We start from the raw sequence: 23,726 nt of genomic DNA on the forward strand, positions 1-23,726 counted from the left end.
AATACCATTCTCTATCCTGCCATTTACACTTAAAACTGCTATTCTTAAAGGAATATTGATTTTGCCTTTTTTTCTAATACAGTTTGGATCCTTGTAATGCCAGCTTTTCTAGGGAAGAGTGCACAATAAAATATATAAGATGAGTAAGATGTACTTGCTGTTTTGAAGCTGTTTGCAAGAAAAAATACAGGACAGAATGAAAAAGGGAGTAACATAGAAAAAAGTCTGGAAAACCTCCCCTTAGATCCACTTGAGAGCTTCTATTACATGGGAACTGACTTGTCTTCTGGCCAAATTTTGAGCATTGATTCATCAGAAAAGTAGGAATGTTTATAGAATAATTGCATATTTGAAAAAAAAAAACAACAAACAAACAGTTTAAACCTATTTTTAAATAATGTACACCGTAGTTGTCCAAATAATTTGTCTTAGGTTAATTCAGTCAAGAGACTTCATGCTAATCTTATTTTTCATCTTTTCTTAATACAGTGGGAGGATGCTTTGCTGTTTTTGGAGCCATTATACAATTGTAAACATGCAATGATCCAGCTTCCTGCCATTGTGAATGTTTGGACTGAGATAAAATACCTTGTTTTAAAGGAAGTTTCCTAAATACACAATACTTTTTTTTTTTTTCATCTGCATGTGGCTTAATTTACAGATTGGTCCTGGTATAAGTGTATTATATGTAAAATGAAAAGTATAACTGCTGTATTACAAAGCTGGACTTTTTAAATCCATTTTTGATGGTGCATGGCAATCATGAACATCAAATAAGGCCTCACATGCATGCAGGCTAGGTGTTAATGTAAAAATTATATTTACATAGCTGCACTTCAGTGTATGTGCAAGCAAGCTGGAAAACCTGCTGGGAAAACTTTAGCTACAGACATTCAGGATGTCGCAATTGTGCTCTTGCAACGAAGGTCAAGAATATGTCAGCAGAAGGTTGCTGGTATGTTCTTTGCAGCCCTGTATGACGCAAGATTCACACTGAAGTACTTTTAAGGATGTGTCCTACCTTTTCAGGAGCATTCTGTTCCTATGTTCCCTAAGTTAAACATGAAACTTGTTAATTTGTAAGCAAGCTTCATACGGTCTTTAACTTGTTTTCAAAATAAAACCGAGTAGCCAAACTTGGTGATCTGTGGTGTGCCCTTTAATGGAGACACCAGCCAATGAGGCTGCTGAAGGGGTGGTGGAGCAGGAGGAGAAATGGATTTGATCTGACAGGTGGGAGGTTTCTATGATCACGCTGTATGCCCATCCCTAATAGCTTCTGAGGCTGTTGGGAGGAAATTTACTTCCATCAGCAGTGTGAGAATAAGTGTGGGGAAGGAGGGAGAAACTCATGTGCACTGAGGAAAAGCTCCCAGCATGCGCTCGTGTCTTATTAAATGCCAGGCAGTTTGTGTAGGAAGACAACCTAAAACACCTGGAGTGCAGTGATAGGTCACGTGGGAACTTCTGCCCTCTTAGATCAAGTCGATGAAGTGTGACACAAAAATCCATGGAAAGAAATAGATCTTGGAGATGCTTGGGGTTTTTTTTTCCTTTTTAAATAATAAAAGTATAATAAATACAAGTATAATAATAGTTAAGAGTCCAATAAACAAAGATATCTGTGCTGCACTGAAGAAACCACATTTCCAGCCCAGCGAGTTCCAGAAGAGGGTTAATTTTCACATTGGACAATTATCTTTGCAAATAGTTTTAAAACTCCTCATAAAAAACCACAGCCAGTCCTAATGCTTAGACATAGTTTATTACTGAAGCAGCAAAATCAGTATCCTGTGCCACCATCTTTAGTTGGTGTAGGGGGCTCTCTCATGGGTCCCAAAGAGCCTCTGATGTTCAGATGGTCTTTGCATGAGTCAAGTTGTGACCAGTCAATGTGATCGATGTAATCTGGGCTTGCAAGGCATAATAAAAGCTCCAAGGCCTCTCTCCTCCAGGGAAAGTCTTGCAGCTTTAGTAAAGAGGCACAGGGCAAGTTTTGGCATGAAGAAAATCCTTTGGGCCTGCAAGACAGAAAATGCAAGAGTTTGGTTCCCTGATGCCTGTCAAGGTGCATACATTTGTTTGCTTATATGGGTTGGGTGGGAGGATGGAGATCTGACACATCAGTGTTAGCAAAAGCTTGTGGTTTAAAGACATCAGCAGAGATGCACTCTTCACTGGCATTGCTTGTTCCAGTGGTGGGAGGAGATTTTATTGCTACAGAGGAAGCAACATAGAAGAGCCAACAGTGCTGCTGCCACACCAGGAGTTTTTCTGGAATGCTATACATAAATGTTTTCAACTAATTAGGGTAGCTCACTGCCATGGATTAGTAAAGGATGTCTTTCTCTTAGACTCACTCCTAGCAAAAAGAAAGAAACAGGATCGGGGGTTGGTTTAATTCAGAGAAATGCCTATGCTCACAGGGTACAGTTGCTAATTTTCAATTGGTTTTCAGGTTGTTGGGCAAGATTAATTTGATTCCTAAGAACTACTTCCAGGAGAGTGCATTCTGCTTCTTGTGGGCTTAGGAAATCTTGGAAGTGGAGGCATGGGAAACATCCTCGCTGGGCAGATGGCCAGCAGCAGGACAGGGTGATGCCTGTGCCAGAGCATACTTCTCATGTGGTGAGAGGAGGCAGAACTTGGGACTGAGACAGATGGGAAGGGAAGGATTGCAGCAGGGTCCTCAATGTGGTCATGCAAGCAACAAGAGGGCTGTGGTACCAGCTGAAATGAACTGCCCTGCAGAAGGGTCACAGGATGCCCTCCCTGCATCCTCCCAGGGCAGAATGCACCCAGGGTTTGAAGCACTTTGCTTCAAACTTTGAGGATGCAGGGTGGTACCCGGGTGACAAAGCACAGGGTGTGATGCAGCTATGCATGCAAGGGCATGATTTATATTGATATCCAGCAACCTTTGTAAGCAAGGAAAGCCATACCAGAAATGATCATTTCTGTCTGATGTAATTGCACTGTCACTAGGGCTTAATCTGATAAATTGCATCAGTCAGGGATTTTATCTTTTAGTACTCTAGTTTTCAGCACCAGTGCAAATCTGTTAAAACAGACACAGCTCTGACAGCCATTCTCACAGAGAACAAGAAATGTGGAATGTCCAGATAAGTAGATATGATTCTCCTATAAATAGATAAATACAATGGAGTAAAAAGAGAAAAAGTCAGGTCTAAAAGCTCTTATCATTGCAAATCCTTTCTGATGTCCAAGCAAATTAACTAGAAGTATCTGTGAAGGGTTGAGGTTTTACACATAGGCACCATTTACATGCAGCCATTTTCCCATCCAGTAACAACAGTGGTGTCTTTTCAAATCCCACTGGCAGTTTGGTCAAATGCTTTATTGATAGAGACTCCTGCCTTAAACTCATCACTGCAGTCTTGAGAGTCCAGAAGCGCCCCGTGTAGTGCTCTGAGAAGACCAAGCCACAGATATGTATAACTGTGCAGTGAAAAATATTCTTTTTATTAATAATGTCAGCGTATAGAGAAAGGCTTTGAGCTGTTAGAAGTGGCAACATCTGACAGATACCTCCCATCTTAAAGAGAAATGGGTAGATGTTTGTTATGGTCCCTACGGATTTTACATCATTGTAGAAATATTAACTTGCAGAAATGGTTTTTATTCTTCATATCTCAAGCTGTGTATTCATGTAGGAAACAGTGACATATGGGTCAGGCTCACCAGCACCAAGAGGCACAACCAGTCGGTTTCAACCCATCACCCCAGTAAACCCTTTCCAGCTTCAAGGGCAGAGCTGATGCCAGTGCAATCACAGCGTTACCAGGGAAGGTGGTGCTGGGGAGTGCAAAAGGCCTGTTCAAGCCATGGCCTGAGTGTCCCTGAGGCTCTCCTGCAGCACTGTCTGTCACTTGGGTCTGTCCGCTGCACCAGGTGCGTCTCCAGTGAGGCTCTTCTTAAGGCCTGGGGCCTGCAGGGCAGCAGCTGGTGGAGAGCTGGCCTGCAGGTCTGTCACCTCCTTGCTCCTGTTAGCACTTGTGCTGGGGCTTGAGAGGGACAGCTGGGCTCCAGGTGACACTGATGGCAGAGGGCTGGCAGCTGCTACACAGTGCAAGGAATGTGAATGCACAGAAAAGTCTGGCCAGAAGAGGCTATGTCCCCTCCCTGGTTAATTCTGCCTGTTACATGCAGGAAAATGGGTGTGATACATGCAGACATCTTTATAATCCTTGAGTTTTACAGCCTGTGGGCTTTTTTCAAGCAGAAATTCTGCCAATATTTAGCATTTGGACTAATATCCAGAAGCTCTCAATTTAGTGGGTTTTTAAATGCACACGTTTTGGTCATGCAACTTCAGGAAACTGATTTTACTGTAATTGAAATCATAGCTTTTATTCCCACTGGCAATTACCATGAAACTACAGCAACAGTTTTAAGCGAAAAAATTAGGATAATAAAATTACCTAAGGTTGTGCAGCAGCTGGAAACAATGAGTCAGGACTGTCTGACTGGACACAAGTCCATGACCTATACTCTAAAATCAGTTGCAGCAAGATGTTTAGAATAAAGATTTTGTCAGGTCAGATGCAAAAATTATCATTAATACTTTATTTGACATTGCAGTGTTTCCTTTGCTTCTTTTTTTTTCCCCAGTAGGAGCTGATTTTTTCTTTCCTTTGCAATTTTATTGAGAAGCCTAAAGGCTTCATTTAGAAGATGTTTTAGAATACAGGATTAAAAAATTCAAACCAGTACATCTTAAAAGGAGAAGGGAAAAAAAGTGCAGCAACTTAAATATAGTTTTACACAAGGATGTGACTTTCTTTGGAAGTACATATATGTTAACTCTTCTTACTGCAGTTCAGATGTAGTTACTATATCCAAAGCTTTGGGATGGATTATTAAATGTTATTTTTGCTTGATTCATCTGCTGCCTCCCTTTGTCTCCCTCCAGCTGTAACTTGAAGCATTCTGAGATGATATTTTGGTTTTACCTGTTTATGGAGGGGAACCCTTAGAGCCTTGCTTGATGAAAAAGTGCATAAAATTTGATTTGAGAAGGTGCTTGGTGCACTAACAATTAAAAAAAAAATAAATTAGTATTTACACTGAGACTGGTTTGTGAACTCTTTAAAAGGAGCAATGCACAGAGGGCCATGAGACAAATTCTTTGCCTGCCATCTGGACGATGCAGGGCCTGGCTCTAACAGCATGTTAAAGCAGCTGTGAGGGAAGTGACCCAGGAGGGTGTGTTTCCTTCTGGCTGACAGCTGGCATGGTCTCCACTGGTTGTGACCAAGTTTTCTGAGATGCTTTGGTCTCATTTTAAATTCTTTTGTGCTCTTAAAGCCAGTTGTGAGGAGAAGGCAATGGACTCATCTGTGCTTTAGGGGTTCAGCTTACTTTTCCAAGCTGGTCTGTCTACTTGTCTGCAGTTCAATGGTCGATGACAGACTTAGTCCTAAACCCCAAGCCTTCCACAGCATCTGGTACCATCTGAATACAAAAAGTATTTAAATGTGCTTAGAAGCAGGGTAAAGTTACTGCCACAGTTTCATGAGAATCACCATCAGGAATGTCCAAATCCCACTACAGTTTACAAATCAAACATTTAATTTGGAGTTTATATACTTTGATTTCTTCTGTATTCACTTTTCTGTAATTGGTTTAAATCTAATTATAAAGCAGAAAGCCAGACACTGTTCTTCTGTTTTAAGTTAATGATTATGAAGGAAAAGCCTGAACAAATTAATAGAATGTATGAATGTAAAAACACTAGTGAAGTTTAACTGTATAACATATTAATGTTCATGGTGATTTTTGTTTGGGTTTTTCTTAAATACAGAGTTTTGACAGCAGTCTCACTGAAAGTGAGACTTTACAGGCAAATGACAGATATGTGCAAGAAGTAAGAACTCATACATACAAATATTTTTCCTTTTCTAAGGAGCTGTCATCATGTAAGTCTGAAAATAAATGTGCTTATTTGCAGCAGAGATTTGCCTTCTAAATGTGAGTACGTAACTGCAGACAACAAAGCAGATTTTTAAGATCATTGAATCAGGGCACTGACGCTTTGAATCTCATTGACTTAAAGTCCAGGAGATGCCCACAGCCTGAACTTCTTTTATTAAATGCAATTTTACTGCACAGTGTTAAAAGTAACGTTTCAGTTAGGACTTGGATGAATGTTAGATTGAGAGGTCACTGAACCATTTAGGATAAGACCTTTGAGATCATCGAGTCCAACCTTTGACTGGTCACCCACCACCTTGTCAACTAGACCGTGGCACCAAATGCCATCATGTGTAGTTGTTTCTTGAACACTTCCTGGGATGGTGACTCTACTGGGGTGCCTGCCCACTCCATTGTTTAACAACTCTTTCCATGATGAAATTCCTCTTGATGTCCAACCTAAACCTCCCCTGGTGGAGTCTGAGGCTGCTGTCCTGTTGTCCTGTCTCCTCTTACCTGGGAGAAGATGCCAATGCTCACCTCACTACAGCCTTTGCTCAGGCAGCTGCACAGAGCAAGCAGTAAGGTCTCGCAGGCCTCCCTTTCCCACATCAAACACCCCCAGCTCCCTCTACTTCTTCTCACAGGACTTGTGCTCCAGACCCTTCCCCAGCTACACTGCCCTTCTTTGGAGATTCTTGTAGTGAGGAACTGGACACAGCTGAGATGTAACTCCAGCAGTGCTGAGTACAGAGGGACAATCCCTGCTGGCCACCCTATTGCTGACACAGGCCAGGATACCACTGGCCTTCCTGGCCACCTGGGCACAGCTGGCTCACGTTCAGCTGGTGTTGACCAGCACCCCCAGGCGCTTTTCCCCTGGGCCACTGTCCTGCCCCCAGCCTGTAGCGCTGCCTGAGGTTGCTGTGGCCGAAGTGCAGGACCCAGCACTTGGTCTGGTTGAACCAGCGCTCCTAAAGGATCTGCAATTCCTGCCCTGCTCCCTACACTTATTCTGTACAGTTACTTTTATGCACAGGTCTGCGTTTCTTCCCGTCTCACGGAAAAGATGTATCGGCTGCCGCTGAGTACCTGAAGCGTCAGGCACGGCTGGGCTGCAGTTCCCGTCTCGGCCGAGGGGCCCGGGCGGCTCCGTGAGACCCGAGCGGCTCCGTGAGGCCCGGCCCCGGCGCCTCCGCCGCTCGGTCCCGCCCCGTGTCCGGGGCCGCGGGCGGGGCGGGGGCGCGGCCGCGGAAGTGACGGAGGGTGGCGGTGACGCTGTTTTCCCGCGGTTCGGCGGCGGGCGGGGGCCGGGAGCGGGAGCCGGCGGCCCCTGGTCAGTGCCGCCCGCGGCGGGCGCTCCCGGCAGCCGCTCCCGCCATGCCGCCCAAGCCCCCGCGCCGGGCGGCCGCCGCCAGGACACAGCGCCCCAGCCCCGACGGCGGCTCCGCGCCGCCCGCCGGCCCCCGGTGAGCGGTGCCCGGGCCGGGAGCGGGCTGGGGGTGGGCGGGCCGCCCCGGGGCTTTCGGCGCCCGGGGGTCCGGGCTGTGGGGCGGTGTCACCCCGGGGCGGCTCCGGCAGCGGGTGGTGTGGGCTCCGCGGTCGCCCCGCTGTCCCGTGTCTCCGCTGGCGATGTGTGATGCTTTTCCTAGGCTCGAGGTCGGCGAAGGGGACTTCGTCGTGCTCTGTGATGCGCTGAAGGTGTCGGAGAGCGTGAGGGAGAAAGCGTGGAAGACGTACGAGAGCTTGTCGGCAGCGGATGGAGCTCTGGTGAGTAGCTGCTGCTCGCAGGTCGCAGCAGCGCCCGTCCCGTGCCCCAGCTCCCATCCCGAGCCGTAACTTGGCTGCAGCGGCGGCCGAGGGTCCCACGGCCAAAGCTCACACAGCTCTTTCCAGGCGAAGGTGGACTGAAGTGTGATGTTGCCGTGTTCACATCTGTGTATACTGGCTTCTGCAGATTGCCCTTTTTTTGTTAATATTTTGTGATAAAGGCTCTTTATCACAAAAGAGGAGTTCTCAGGAGTTATTTTAGATTACTACCAAGTGACAGTAGAGAACAGCACCATGCGATCAGCTAATTCTTTGAAAGTTATTTCAAATATGCCTTAGTCAACTTTATACAGGCGGTCTTATTGTGTGTTTCTGTGTATTGTTTTCCCCTCTGCATCCTTTATGAGGCTGCAGAAAGGGTATGGAGATGACTATTGCAGAAACAGGTTTTTGGTTTTTTTTTCCTATTGCATAATGTTAACCTGTGCTTGTCATTGAGGCATTTCCGTTCAAAATTAGTCACTGGGCATGTGTAAACAGATTAATAAAATGTTAGGCCCTTTCTTGATTTTTGCTTTTCCTTCTCCTCAGTAGGACTGCTGTGTTAACAATCCACTCTCAGAGAACAACTATAATACAGCTAAATCGTGGCAGAAGCTTTGTTATGAAGTCCAGATGCAGTTTTATAATGCCTAGCTGGGATATTAATCCCACTGTGTGGACTTGCGTTGATGTACATGTTCTGACTTCTGCTTACTCTTCTGCAACTTGGGCTGACCTGCCACAGCTATGCTGTCACTACTAATCATTTGTTATCTGTGTTTTTTAAACTGCAGTGTGGCTATACCAGGTCTTGATGCATTTACATTACAGAGTAATAATAGCATGGAAGGGAGATTATACGCAGCTCTTTCAGTAACAGATACAATTTCTGTATCTGATGTTCATGGGAACCATTTACCTAAAAACATAGCTCCCCTATAAGAATGAAAACAGATGTAGTCAGTTTCCCTGACTGAAAAAAAAACAAGGCAGGTTTCAGTATAATCCTGCAAACTTCATTTACAGGTGAAGTTTTGTTTTAACTGATCATTACTTAGCAGTGGCCAGATAAGATACATGGTGTTTGAAACCTTTCAGCTTCTGAAGATTGCTTCCTTTACCTATTCAGAAATAGACCTTCATTATGATACATAGCTAATATCTGTTGTCTTGCGATTAAAACTGATTGCTGAGAGCCTTTCAATGTACAGGGGGAAAAAAATCTACACTATATTGTGTTTTAATATGAGGCCTTTTCCTCAAACTTACAGATGTATCTGCAGGGTGTTGAAATGAGTAAGCTGTCAAGTGCGTGCCTCCATGGGGGACCTGGAAGGCACTAGAATTGCTATGTTTAGCTGAGAGCAGGCTTCATCTGACTCTGAAGTCAAGCAAATTAATAGCCTAGCTAATTGCTGCTTTTTTGCTTGGGAAAATTGACTTTTCCCAAGTCAAGCTGTTACAGTGAGCCTGGCTTCTCTGGATGACTCTGTAGTTCAAGTTGCAGGTATTCAGGAGGAGGCTGCTCTTTTCTTCCCTCTGGTAATGGTGTTATGTTGGAGGGGCTATCCCGGGGCTTGTCCTGCAGGCACCAGCTGCATGTGTTTTAATCAGTGAGGTTTGGTAGTAACCACTTCAGTTCTGAACTGGAGCAGAAGCTGTGTAGCAGCTTTCTGATCTCAAGCAAAAAGTTAAACAGCAGGCCACCAGTTGAGACAAATACTTACCAGAACACTTCTGTTTAGCAATGTAGTTGGTTTGACTTGAGGAAGCTTAAATCGTAAGGCCACTGATGGAAATAGAGGTAGCATCTAAGAATCCCCCTCTCAAGCCATTTACGAAGTACAGAGACCTGAAGCCTTGCCTTTCTTGGCTCACTGGCCTTGTTTTTCGTGGTTGATGTTAGAATTGTGCCTGCCAAATCTCTGAGGATATGAAGGGCACTTGTAGTGGTAACTAGGATGCAGCATGGCCCAGACTTTAGCTACTGTGGTAACTGGCAGATACTCAGGGTGCAGATGTGGGTTTGAACATTGGTTGTATCCTTGGCCAGTGACTATTTAGTGACTTGAAATGAAAGCATCTTGTAGTACTGTCCTTTTTGAGTCACTTAGGGTGCATGTGGCTTAAAAGTATAAAGCAATTGTTTTTGGCAGGCATATACACAAAAAATTGCTAGAATGTAGTGACCTACCAGCCTTCAGTGAGACGTTTCACTGGCCAGGCAGGCATCAGCTAGGAGAACTTAGCTGCTGCTCCCTGGAATGAATGCCAATGCCCACTGGCGCCAATTTTTTTTTTAACTTCAGGATGTCACACCTTTCCACACTGATATGTTTTCTTTTGAGCATTTGAGCTACTAGTGATGATACTTTGAAATTTCAGCTTTCTTGTCTTGCACTTTGTTTCCGTGCGCTGTAGCTTTCCTTGCAGTGCTCTCCAGTTATCTGTTTCCGCAGCGTGTGAGTCAAGGATGTACAGCTGCACCCTATTGCAGCTAGGTTGTGAGTCCTTGAAACAGCTGAACCTCTTGGAGAGGTGTGGAGGAGGAGAAAGGTGAATAGAGAGAGATGGTAACATATCTTTTCTGGAAAATGTGGCTGACTTGTAGTTGTAAAAACTAGTTCTTCAGAGAGAGCTTTTTCAAAAGCCCTACATCTTTCTTTTAAATATGGTGGTGTTTTCCTTCATAGTGGGAGAACACTAAAGCTTTCCTCTGTGACAGCCAAGTTTAATGACATTCCTCTGCAATAAAATGGGAACTCAAAATCTCTTAGAACCGCAAATGCTGAATCAGCGCTCTTGGTGTGTGGGGTGAAGGAAGGTGTCTGATGTGTAATCAGAAAGATGTTTCTTTTTAAATTCTTTTGGTATCCGGTGAACTCCCACACATGGAGAGTGGACATGTGGACATTGTGATCATGGAAGTGTTTAGCTAAACAAGGGATTTTTCATTGGTGTCATACAAATATTTTTGTTGTCTCTATCATTTCTGTATCAGACCAAGCTACCTAGATAAACAGAAGCTTTTAGAGCTGTAGTTTTTACAGTTTTAGTTTCAAAGTGTTTACACACTGATTATTGGCTTAACATTGGCTCTGATCCTTGCTTCTCTTGTACTCTTAATTTTTTGTAGCTGTCTTGAAATCTGTACTATGAACCAATAGTGCTTGTAAATTCTAGATGGAATTCATAGATTTAGTGGAATTACTAATGTACTTTGGTGAGCAGCCTGTGATTCTTGGTGTTAGGGATATTAGAAGTAGTCCAGGAAGCCAAACTAATACTACTGCTGTGAAAAAGCTCAGGGCATTTGTTATGTTCTGCTACTGTTTGTTTTGGTAGAGAACAACAAAATGAGAATCTGAAGTAGAATATGGGGTGATATAAGCAGGAAAAAAAGCTTGAGTGAATTGTTGCTGAATATATTGGAAAAAACCCATGTGAGGAACAGGTGATATGGTAACTAAATTGGAACCAAACTTCTCCAAAGAAAATTGAAGTGGTTTAGGAAATTGATAGAATTTGGAGTCTGCCAAGGACCTTAAGGCATAGGGTCTGGTATGCTTCGAGCTCATCGGCGTAGTTGGCTGGAATATGTGGTGCGTGGGTAGGAGCTCCATTTTTTGTTGGCTGTTCATAGCACTGTTTGGGAAATGTGGCTCCTTGTTCATCTGTTGCAGCTCAGCTGTTCAGACTCAGGAATTCCTGAGCTGTTTTTATCAAGTATTTCTCTAAGCTGCTATTAAAGAATTGTCATGGTGAAAGATCTGCAGTCTGCATAGTTAGGTTTTCCTAGTTTAGCTTTATTTGTCCATGTCTTTTTTTTCCCCCAAGTACTAATTTCTTTCTGTTATAATTCAAGCCAGTGGTGTAAAATTCTGTACCAGACAATTCTGCAGCCCATGAGAAATGTATTATTGCTGCCTTTTCTTTTCCCTCAGAAAGTCTCTAGCATATGAAGACGCTTAAGGCATTTTTTTCTTGTCTCTAATTACTTAACTTACATCCTGAAATCCTCCCTAACCAGTGACTTACACTGGCATGCAGATGCTGCAGAGCACTTGATTTGTGCAGGAGTTAAACTACTTTCTCAGTGAAGGAAATGTACAAGGTAAGCTGTAGCTTAAGTTGAGGAATGAAATAAATACGATTTAAATATTTAAGGTTGGTCTGTATAGACCAAAGGGTTCATGTTCAGCAGGCCAAGTCTCCCCAGTCCATAAAATTTCACATTTAAATTAAATCTGTTCCTTAAATTAAATCAGTTCAGGTTGTGTTTTCTTATTAAAAAGAGAATATTTTAATTGGTAAGCTACCTCATCCTCACGTTAAAAGACAGAGAGGCCTCTTGCTTTTGGCAAAAGCACGAAACACATATGAGCTCATAAAGTATTTTCTGTCTAGATTTTGTCTCTAATTTGTAGAACTGCAGCTAAACTGAACCTGAATCCATTGAAGCTTTGGATAGATGAGCAAAATTACAGATATTTCAGGATCCTCTGTTATTAAAAAAAGAAGAGCTACTGAAAGTCCCAAAACAAACAAATCATCACCATGGCCTCTTGCTGATAACATTCAGAATGTATCTTAGCAGCAGATGCATTGCTTGTATGTGCCCTTGCACTTTAAAAGCTCAAGCAACTGGTATAGAGTTTCCTTTTTTACTCATCCTCCGCTTATCCTGGGGAGAGATTGATGACCCTTCCAGTCTTGCTACATGCAAAAGTGTAATGGGAACTTTGCATATCAGATTAACTATTTTTACTAGTACAGTACTTTCCATTGACTTCATTACTTTTAGCTAGTATTATATCTGAATTTGCTCTCATCTGTTGAGAACTAATAATAATCTTCATCCCAGAAAACATTCAATAGGAAATTTAAAACTGGTAGTTCTGAAAAAATGGAGGATCTGTCTTTACGTAGAACTTACATGTAGACAGGGGTTATAATGGTCACAGACATTTTTTTCCCCCCCAGGATATTTTTCCTGCAGGTTTTTATTCTGAACAGTTTTCTATTGTGAGAGCTTCTTGAGTCTATTCTCCAGTCACCTTCCACCCACCGTAATCATAAACATTAGTGTCAAAATAGTTTGGGTTGGAAGGAGCCTTTAAAGGTCATCTCATTCCAGCTCCCCTGCCACTAGACCAGGTTGCACAGAGCCCCATCCAACTTGGCCTTGAACACTTCCAGGGATAGAGCATCCACAGCTTCTCTGGTCAGCCTGTGCTGGTGTCTCACCACCCTCACAGTAAAGAATTTCTTCCTAGTTCATGATCTAAACCTGTTCTCTTTCAGTTTGAAGCCATTCCCCCTTGTCCTTGCATTACATGCCATTGTAAAAAGTCCCTCTCCAGCTCTCTTATAGCTCCCTTTAGGTACTGGAAGATGCTGTAAGATCTCCCTGAAGCCTCTTCTTCAGGCTGAACAACCCCAACTCTCTCCAGCGCCTTGATAATTTTTGTAGTCTCCTTTGGACGCTCTCTAGCAAATGTCTGTGTTCTTGTACCACCAAGCTAGTTCTCTGAATTGATTGGAAGAAAACGGATGTTTTATTTTAGTCAGCCAAGTTCCACATCTTCCTCTTCAAAAATCAGGTGCTTGGTATTTACAGTGAGACATCCTATATCCCATTTGATTCAAGTATCCATGTGTGTTTGTGTGTTTCTCATGTACATTTCCCTTGACCTTCTTTTACATAACATCGTTTGAAGTTTCTATTCTTGGATCACTTTTGTAGGCTGTCTTCAAAATTGTTATCAGTGTTGGCAGAAGAGTAAACATCTCTAACTGCATATTAGAGCTGAGACTTCCTGTTACCATCTCCTCCTCGGTCTGGTTTAGCAGTGGAGAACCTCTGGGGACAGAGAACAGAAGTTCTTTCTGTTAGTTCCTTTAACACCTTTCAGCTACATCTGGAAAGAAGAGAGGCAAGAATCCCATTTTACAATAGTTAAGTGTTGGATGAGCAGTTTAAGCCAATGACTCCTTACAGGTTGTTTTCACTAGGTATAAATAAAGTAGTCATCTGGTAAAAATCAGATCAAATAAAAGTAGTGGTAAGTCCAGAATGAGAAATATTTTGAAAGCTTTTGTAAGAGTTTTAGATCTTTTCCTGCAGAAGACTATATTGATTCAACAAAATTGACCTATGTTGCCCAAAGTTACAGCATTGGTTCCTTGGAATCCTAAGTAAAAGATGATAAAAAGAGAAAGAAATCTATGTAGACTACTAGGAGTTAAATAATCTTAGGGCTAGTGGTTGGTAGGTAGGCTTTGCTCCATGTTGAGTTGAATTAAGGTCACTGGAAGTCATCCTATTGATACTGAAGGACAGCCAAGGGCAGATGTTGAGCTGTTGTCCTGCCCATTTACTTTAGTGATGCTGTATCAAAAAAAGATCTTGAGTTAGACTGGCAAAGAAGAAAATCCTCAGAAATTAATTTCTGGCTGTGAGTTTGTCTTCATTCCCATGCATTCAAGTCCATCTGAGATGAATCATCTGCTTTGGCTGTAAACAAAGCAGAGTAGTTGGAAGGAGTGATGCTGCTGTGTTTTTTGTTCAGCATCTTGAACTGGCCAAAGGGGGATTCCATACCACAGAGCGTCATGCCCACTATATACATTACTGGAGTTTTGCTGGGAGTTGCTAATTGCTGCTCAGGAGTGGGCTGGGCATTGGTCAGTGTGTGGTGAGCAAATGTATTGAGAATTGCTTTTTTCTATTGGGTTTTATGTCTCTCTCTATCTTTCATTGCCATTGCAATTATTATTAGTGTTGGTGTTATTATTGCTGCATTTTATGTCCAGTTATTAAACTGTTCTTTTCTCAAGCTATGATGATGGTTTCTGACACTCCTTCCCACTGAGGGGATGGGAAGTGAGCAAGCAGCTGTGTGGTACTTAGTTGCTAGCTAGGGTTAAACCATTACAATATTTACAGATTAAAATCACTGGAATCTTCATGCACACTGGGGCAAATACTTTATTTTCTGAGAAAACTGCAGTTTACCTGTGTTTTCGGTTGTTTTAACCAGCAGTAGCTGGTGTGATAGTCCCAGTTTGCTGTTCTTTCCTGTTTTCCTCTCCTTCCTCTCTGAGCTATGTTATAAGGCAGGCATGCTGAGATGCTGCTCACCTTTACTTTGCTACTAGAAAAATAAACTCCAACCAATAACCTATTTATTCTGGGTTGCGTGCAATTTTTCTTGTTAGGCCAGCAGTCATCCAACATCTTGTGTTGAGGAGAAGGTGTCCAAAGCATCCTGTACCATCAGCAATCGGTGTGGGATACTGGAGTTTGGCTCACTGTCATGGTTTGAATCTCATGGATTGCTAGGCTGCCTCTGAGACTGCCTTCTTGTTTAACGGGAGAAACAAATGAGTTATTACCCCAGCCATATTGGACAAGGAGTTTAAAGGTCGTTCTTGCAAAACCAGACCTCGCTCCTATCAAATAAACCATTGCTATGGCCTTCTAGCATTCAGCTTGCCAGAGCTGAGCTAGGCTGCCCAGGAAAGATAGGCTTGTTTGGGTAGGCAACAAACCAGGAGCAATTTCAGTGCTTGGTAGCACTCAGTCCTCCTGTCCTACAAGACACTGTATTTACAGGGCAACATCGTGGTTGAGTTTGCAGGAGCATGGAGTGAAAAGAACTTACTTATTAAACAAGGTCAGCTGACTCCAGGGGCAGGGATGTGCTCAGTGTGAGTAGTCTTCCTTCTTGGTAGTTCACTAGCTAGCATTAACCTTCACAATTTTTTATATCCCTTTATGTATCAACACATCTCAGTCTGTTAATAGCTTATTTCAAAATAATTTTCTCCTGTTCAAGGAGTCATGATTTGTGGAAACACTCAAATAGAAATGCTGGAAGAAAACAGTGACTTAAGTAATTGTCACATACCACGTTGTTGAGGGTGGCTGGTTAGTTTTGCATTGAAGCCTGTTCTATAGCTTTTAACAATTGCACAAGCCAGTGAAAGTTTTTGTTCTTTGGAGAAGACTCCCAGCCAGTCTTCCCTGATGTATAAATAAATACTCCAAAGAAAGACACAGAAAAATTGCCAAAAAAAAAAAAAGTTGGCAGTATTAGTGAGATTGTATAATTTATGGGCTTAACAGCGGGTTATTGGTCAGGTTACACTGCTGACTAAGCACAGACATGAGTGGCTGCTGACGGTGCAGAGGATTTCGGAGCAGGTTTGGAAGATCATGTAAGATGGAGGGAGCTAGGTCTGGTGCAGTCTTACTGCCCTTGGGGAACATTTTCTAGAGTGAACAGGTCCCTGCAACTCAAACTGGTGTTGTCTAGGAGGCAGCTAGGTGGAGCTTTCCCTTTAGGGAAAGGATAAAAAAGTAGGCCAGGGAGTGGGCTAAAGAAGTGTAGAAGACCAGGAATGCTGTGTTTCTATTCTCTTTCTCCTGGTGCTCCATTTCACCTCTGTCCTCCAGCAGATGTCATGTCTGACCTACAGCTGTGGAGAATGTGTTCAGAACCCGCTCCTCTGCTGTGGGCCTGGGTGGTGCTGGAGTTCTATTTACAAAGGATGCTGGATGTCCGAAAAGTATTTTACAAGTTTGCTGTTTCTGCAGTTTTGGCCTGCTCCCATGCCTAGCTCTGTTTTCAAGAGAGCTTTGTTTCCAAAAGTTGCGATATACCTGCTTAAGGGCTATTTTTTCCATGCTTCTACAACTCATTGTTCTTCAGGGGTTTTCCACTGAGTTGCTTTGGTAGAGGGGTATTGGAATCTTATGTGGATGCCGTGTCTGTCATTGTGGGTTGGCTTTTTTTAATGAAGGATGATTGGTTATAACTTGCCCCTTCTAAATAGCAGAAGGCAGACCTTAAATGTCCATGTATGGTAGGAAAATGGCTGGAAGTGATTGTTATTATCACACTTTACTAAGCAGAGATGGGTTTGTGGCTCAGTAGTGATGAGTGGTTGATACAGCTGTACTCACTTATGAGTGTTTATTGCCTGTCAGTGTAAAGATTTCAATTACATTTTTATGGCTTGGCTTCTTACTCCTTAACTTTCAGTGTTTTGTTATAGTCAAATATGGTAATTTAGGAAAAAAAAAAAAGGGAATCATGACTTCTGCATTGCATAAACATTCCATGGAACCAAAGCTTGTATTTCAAAGCTTTGCTGAATTGTATGGGTAAAACTGATTTTGTTCTGCATGAATAAGAGTTGAAATGCTTGGTTTTTACCTGTATTGTAAAACCCGGAATGGTTTTCTGTTATCAAATAATTGGCTGTCATAGTAAGATGTTTGTTTGAGGATTTTTTTTTTTAACCATTTCTAATCATATTTCGACAAATTACTGCCTTCCATCCATTACCCAATTTTACTGATTAATAAAATCTCTTTCTTTTTTTCAAACAGGCTTGTAGCAAAAAGAAAAAGGAAACATGGGGAGTATGTATCTTTATTGTAGCAATTGATTTGGATGAAGTGACGTTTACTTTCACTGAGCTTTTGAAAAGTATAAACATAAGGTAAGTGTGCTTAAGTATGTGAATTTAGATTTCAACAATTAACTTGTCAACATTTTTATGAAGAGAATGTTTTTAAAGCACAGTGAATCTTTGCACATATGAGACTAGCTGATTTTACAATGAAGATTACTTATGGAAGTTCTGAATATAGTGGTGAACTAGAAGTCTTGCTGTCATATTTTAGTTGAGGGAGGAGTGATACTTGTTTGATTCATCTGTGGTTGGCTTTGGGTGTGTCACTCATCTCATTCTTGTTCTTGCTTTCCCTAAAGTATTCATCAGTTTAGGTTGGTGCAAAGTGCACTTAAACTATTTCTTTTTTTCCCTCTATGATGATTTTCCATAAAACCTTTTTCTCAGCATTAGGCTTAGGCTAAATCAAGAAGGAGGAAAGAAAAAAGTTACTCTTCAAACAGTTTACCAGCATGCTGCTCTTTCTTAAGCATTTTAATGCCAGGCTAAACTTTGTACTTTCATACACTCTTTTTGTTAGGGGAGTGTAACTGTTATATTGTATATTAAAAAAGTTCATAATGCAGAAATTAAGATTACAGTTTCTGCTTTTCAGGTAAATTTAGGTGGGAACAGCAACCTTGTGTTGAATTCATCGAAGGAAAGAATTCCAGTGCCATCTGCCTAGGAGCTGTCCTGTGTGTGGAAAGCATGCACAGGAGCAGAGCTTCTCAATGCTCTAGGGCAGGAGGCAAGTCCTGGCAATAACCTCAGGGTTTGGGCCAGAATATCCTTTTCCTTGAAGCCATCTGTTATGGTTAGACTTCTCCATATCCTCTTCTACCTTGCATCATCTCCCAGAGCAGGGTCAGGTCCAGTGTTTTGAATCCATCTCTTCAGTGTTGAGTGCCTTGGAACCATGTAGCTGAAAGCCAGCTGCATTTGTGCAGCGACATTCAGTGTGGTCCACCCAAGTTCCACAGACCAACTTGTGATGAAAGTTGAAAAGTGAAAGACTTTTCCTCTTAGGGTTTCAGAGAGGAAGCTGTTACTCTGCTGATTGTGATGCAATACTCAATTGCTTGTTGAAAAAGCCCAGGGCTTTTTCTCAGCTATAAGGTCAGACTGGCAGAGATTTCTACTAGTCATCCTCTAGAACATTCAGATATATTTTATTTCATGGTAAGAGCTCTTAAATGAGCTTCTGACTGGTTTTGTGTTTTGTATGTTTAATCTGACAAAGATCAAAAAGTCACTCAGAATATTATATTCTGATAAAGGATCAAAATATATTTGATACAGTTGAAATAGTTGAAAATATTTGATAGCCTCCTTCTCTTTAATTTTTAGCAATCTGCTCATTTTAGTTATGAATATAACAAAATGCTTCCTTGATGGCCATAATATTACATGGATGAATAGGGAGAACTTTGATCCCTTGTATAATAGTATTTCCAAAGGGTGGAGATGTCCTGTTGAAAGACTTGAAATTCTATGTAATTCAACTCATTCACCTCAATTTTCATTCCTAGATCTTTCTTGGGTATGGATTTAGTATGGATTCTTAGAGTAGTAGGAGTGTTTCAAAGTAGAGCAGGAGAGCTGAGAGGTGTGTGTTGGATATTTGTGGTACTACCAGCAGCACAAGAACGAAGATGTGTCTAGTTAGCAAATTCTGACTTCCAGAGATAATATCTGTGCTAGGCAAGAAAATTTTCTTTCTGTAGTGAAAACAAGTGTCATGAGATACCTCTGCTGCCAGGTACTAAACAAGTAGCATTTCTCAAGGCAAAGGTTTAGTCCCTGGTAATAATAGTAAGAACATGCTGGAGTCTAGTGAAGTAAGGCAATGGGTTTTCATGGAGATGTGTTTTTATTTTCTGGGTTTTAAGAACTATTTCAGCATACTCATTTTCATGAGTTATGATAATGTGTCATCTTTTTTTCTTTTTTCAGTGTATGCACATTTTTTCAGTTTCTGAAAGAGGTGGATGTTAACATGGATACTGTAAGCACTAAAGTTGATAGCACTGTATCAAGGCTGAAAAAGAAATATGATGTATTATTTGCACTATACCACAAGTTTGAAAGGTAGTGTACACTTTTACATTTTGAAATTGAGTTCTTTGTGTGTCAACATGTAAGTATTTGAGTTTTTCAACCTGTGTGTTATAGGAGCCCATTTAAACTCTGTGTGCTAATATTTGCAGAACAGTGAAATTGAGCTGTTTACATGTATTAAATAAACACCTCTTACATTTTACTCCATAACTATCACAATGCTGTGTTAAGCAACCCCCTTGTTGCAGTAGAAAGAGTAGTAAGAGTAGCATGACAACCAATTGCTACTCACTTTAAGCTTTTTACATATATAAAGAGGGTTGGTTTACGATCTAAATTTTTTTTAAATTTAGTATTTTGCCTTCTGAATCACAAAAGACTCTCAAATCTCTCTTAAATAACCTTTGAAAGGTGTAGGGGATCACTCTTTGGTAGCTTATAGAATGAAGGCATGTATATCCAGGTTTGTTTTTGCATAAACTGAATATTTTTCTTGAAATGGTGTGTACCTAGAATAAATGGGAAACATTATGCCACCAGGCTTGCAGAGACACTGAAGAAATATTAAAGATTTAATATTTATATTATATAATTATTAACATATTCTATTAATATTATATTTTATATTTACTCCTTTTATAGTGTGCTTTGTGCAGGTTCAGCATACTTTGCTGTGTTGTACAAGACACTGAGTAACAATGTATGTACAAATCTTGTCTTTCTGGAAGAAAGCAATTTTATTATACAAAGTTAAAATTGTTTTGCTGTCTAAGTGTTGACATAAATGTGCAAACAGCAACATTTTTTCAGGCATGCTGGGGTTATAGTTGATATGTTGTTAAGCTGTTCTTTGAGTCAGCTTTTTTTTTTTTTAAAGTTAGAAAAATGTTTTGTGAACTGGTGTATTTTTTAACTACTTTGAAGTCAAAGATATTGCATAGTTTGCTTGCAGAAGCATGTTCAAAAATAAGAATTTATTTTAATTTTCTAGGACTTGTGGCCTTATTTATCTGGAGCAACCTAGTAGTGAGTAAGTTTGATTTTCTTAAATTGTGTTTGTTAATATAAGATGTAAAGCATTATGGTATGTTATCTTTTAACCCTTCAGGACTGACCTAAGACCTAGTATGCTGTGTGTTTACTTCAGATTTAATGTGGACTTTGAATTTCAATGAGATGATGGGAGATGTAGAGACTATATATATGTTACATATATCTATCTATCTATGTACATGATCTATACATGTTATGTATATTACATAAATATATTCTTATAAAAATACAGTGTGTATATATGTGGATCTATATATAAGTAGATATGTATCACATTGTATTTATATATATTTTTATATATCTATCCCTCCTCCATGAAGTATTGCCACCCAATGGCGTATGTCTCAGCATGGTGGAAATGAACATTTGGATGGAGAGTGAGCTTCCTAATCACAGCAACAAATGAGTGTACTAAAAGATGCCTTAACAGCTCCCAAATGAGCCAGAGTTCATGCTGTGCCTGGAGAGGAGGGCATTAGTCAAAGAAGACAGCTCAGAGGAGTTCAGTGAATTGTCTACATTCACTTTCTTTTCTGAAGATGATACAGATACTTCCCGATTCTTTTTTACAGACACTTAAGTTTTTCAAATGTTTAGTCATAATTACAGAGGGAATGGAATGAGATTTTTAGAAGACTTAACTCTATGCGAAATGTTGCACGTTGTTAAATAGTTCTGTAGACTGAAGCATGTTTTCAAACACTGTAGTTTAAATTATTACAGAACTATCAATACAAAGTATTTTTTTTTCCCTGCAGGGTTTCTGCTGAACTCAGTTCTGTATTAGTCCTAAAAAATTACTGGATTACTTTTTTGCTGGCAAAAGGTGAGTTTTGGTTAAAATACAGTAATTTTGATGAGTATTTTTGAAGTGAGTTTGTTTTACATGCCCAACATGAGACTACTATCCTTATTACAAATAAGTATTGTACAGGCCCAGAATGTTTGATTGCCTGGCTTTTGTAACTACTCAATAATATTTCTTGATATGCAGTTTGGCTTTTCTTCTCACTGATATACTTTATTTTTATACTATATATAAACATATATATTTAAGCTTTGAAAAATTTCTATGATTTTTTTCTTTTATATTAAAGATTGTTATTCTGTATTTAAGTCTATTCTGAGGTGCTTTGTAGTCTGCCAGCATTTTAATAATGGATAATGACCTTTAAAAAACTAGCATTTTTTTAAAATAAGCTTATTTGTATTACAAGTATATATAATTTAATAAAGGAAATTTAATAATAAGGTATTATAGTAAGTCCCTGAAAACACGTCCTTTGAATGCTACAAATCTTTCTTGAAAAGGTGTGAGTTACAGTTAATGTTGAGTGATGAAGCGTTTGTAGTAGTCCATAGAGTTCCTGTCTCATTGTACTCCTACTAAAAGAAATGAAAGCTGTATCTCAAGTGCTGCTTACAGCAGGTATGTGTTATCAGTGAAGTTTATGCATCTCTGATATCAAAATCAGACTTGGATCAGCTGAGTTTTGTGGAGATTTGTCACTAGAATTCTCCAAGTGTAAGCATAAAGCAAAATCCACAACAAAAACCTAGAAAGGTTTTTTAGCCTTCCTTTTCTTGAGAACAAAGAAAGCTAAAATTTACTAGAAAATAGTTGGAGCTTCAGAAGAGCCTGGGCAATGCTTGCTACTTCTGATAGAAAAAAATACAAAAATTGCACATGTTAAGTAGAGCACAGGTATATCTGTAGCTGTTCAAAATCACTATTGACTTCCTAAATTTCTTGTGGCAATGCACACTGTCTTGAGATGGCCCTGTAGATCTTCTCTGGCATATGAGTCATAATATGGGAAAAACTGGAATAATACAGCTCTAAAAGTGCTCTTCATGCTATTACTTGTGTGACTTTTAAGTAATTTCATAAAAATTTGACAGGCTGAGCCTACAGTGTGATAGCATGTTTTGAATTTCTCTTCACTGTATAGTAGCTGTTCCTGCTTTCTGAAAATTTAGCAGCTTTCAAAAAGCTTGCATAAAACCACAAAAAAAAGAAAGCAGGGAGGAATTACACAGAAGCAAGGGGTTATTCCTTTACAGTAAAAAGAAAAACAAATCAGGGTAGAATTTTGTACACAGTAATTTTATTTGTGTGCATGTTGTCTCTAAAGCCACAAACTGAAGTGCCATGAGTTTTAAAATCAATAGCCTTTAAAGGACACTGGCATCCGGTATGATGCTTTCTGAATTCTAGTGGTTGTTTTACTGTATGAACTTCCAAAGCTTTGTTTTTCAAAATTACTTCTAAAATTAAGTCAAACATTCTCAGAAAGGTTTTCTTTACCCATTTAAATATTTGCAGGTAAAGTGTTGCAAGTGGAAGATGACCTGGTGATTTCTTTCCAGTTGTTGCTGTGTGTCTTAGATTATTTTATCAAACTGTCACCTCCTGCTATGCTCAAGGAACCATACAGTAAGAATTTCTTGCATTTTTGTTCCTTAAAATAGAAAGTAAATGTACTAGATTTCTATTAGTCATGCTGACATACATAATTAACATAACAAAACTTCTTAAGCTTATTAAATTTTTTCCTGTTTTAGTTCAATTTAGATGATAGTGAACTTGAATTCAATTACCTGAATGTGGCAGTATATTTAATATAATTTTTTCTATGTCCTCTGCCCATACAGGTTGTTCAGAGACTTGTTGAAGCAGCAAGTTTAATTTGGTAGAAAAATTCAGGTTCTGGGTAGATTATAAATGAGAACTGTTATTTAGGTTTTTCTTTATTTACAAAAGGGAAATGAAGTAGTATGACTTATTTCATTGATGTAAAACAATATGACAACAGCAGAAATTAATGAGATACTGGACTACATAGATATCTAAAACAAATACACAGTTGCTAGCACCTCATAATAAAAGAGTAGACATAAAATGTGGACAGCTTTGCATTTATTACATCCTGTTTGCTATTGGAAGTTGTCTCTTATAAGTACAAATAGAATGGGTCTTCTCTATAAAATCTTCTATTCAGCTGTAAGTTTTTATCCATTAAGTTTTTATCCTAAAACTTTGAAAACCTCACTAAAAAAGGTAGCGAAAGTAAATATTTATAGCAACTTCCAAAGATAGAATTCTGTTTGAGTTAACTGTTTTTTTTCAGCAAGCTACGGAATTCATATACTGAAATATTTGGAGCCACAGGATGTGATTCACATTGTTTTTACTAATTAGTTTATCATCTGGTGGGTTCAGATGCAACTGTAGTATATTTAGCCTAAATCTGTTTGCTTTATTTCTTTCTATGGCAGCTAAACACCCACCTAGGTTGTAATGTCATAGAAAAGATAAGGTATTCACTACTATATTCTTTAAATTTTATGTTTGGGAGATACTTATCTGATGTAGTGATTATTTGTTGCAGGCAAGAACA

The 23,726-nt window shown here is 40.2% G+C and overlaps 1 protein-coding gene and 1 long non-coding RNA gene across 2 annotated transcripts in view; one reads left to right on the forward strand and one right to left on the reverse strand.

Annotated features, from left to right (window-relative positions):
* Positions 1–1,746: 1,746 nt before the first annotated feature.
* On the reverse strand, positions 1,747–7,180 carry LOC131586115 (uncharacterized). Its single transcript, XR_009279119.1, has 2 exons — positions 7,027–7,180; positions 1,747–2,021 (listed from the first exon to the last, which is right to left on the reverse strand). It is a non-coding gene; the product is annotated as an uncharacterized LOC131586115 (long non-coding RNA).
* Positions 7,181–7,210: 30 nt separating this feature from the next.
* Positions 7,211–23,726, forward strand: part of RB1 (RB transcriptional corepressor 1) — a 71,221-nt gene continuing 54,705 nt past the window's right edge. The window contains exons 1-7 of the mRNA XM_058850791.1: positions 7,211–7,403; positions 7,587–7,704; positions 17,147–17,259; positions 19,168–19,302; positions 20,264–20,302; positions 21,084–21,151; positions 22,652–22,762. Coding sequence (XP_058706774.1) covers positions 7,315–7,403; positions 7,587–7,704; positions 17,147–17,259; positions 19,168–19,302; positions 20,264–20,302; positions 21,084–21,151; positions 22,652–22,762 — 673 coding nt within the window. The 5' untranslated portion in view covers positions 7,211–7,314. The remainder of the gene's footprint in view (positions 7,404–7,586; positions 7,705–17,146; positions 17,260–19,167; positions 19,303–20,263; positions 20,303–21,083; positions 21,152–22,651; positions 22,763–23,726) is intronic.

This window comes from Poecile atricapillus, chromosome 1 (genome assembly GCF_030490865.1).
Source record: "Poecile atricapillus isolate bPoeAtr1 chromosome 1, bPoeAtr1.hap1, whole genome shotgun sequence".
Taxonomy (NCBI): Eukaryota; Metazoa; Chordata; class Aves; order Passeriformes; family Paridae; genus Poecile; species Poecile atricapillus.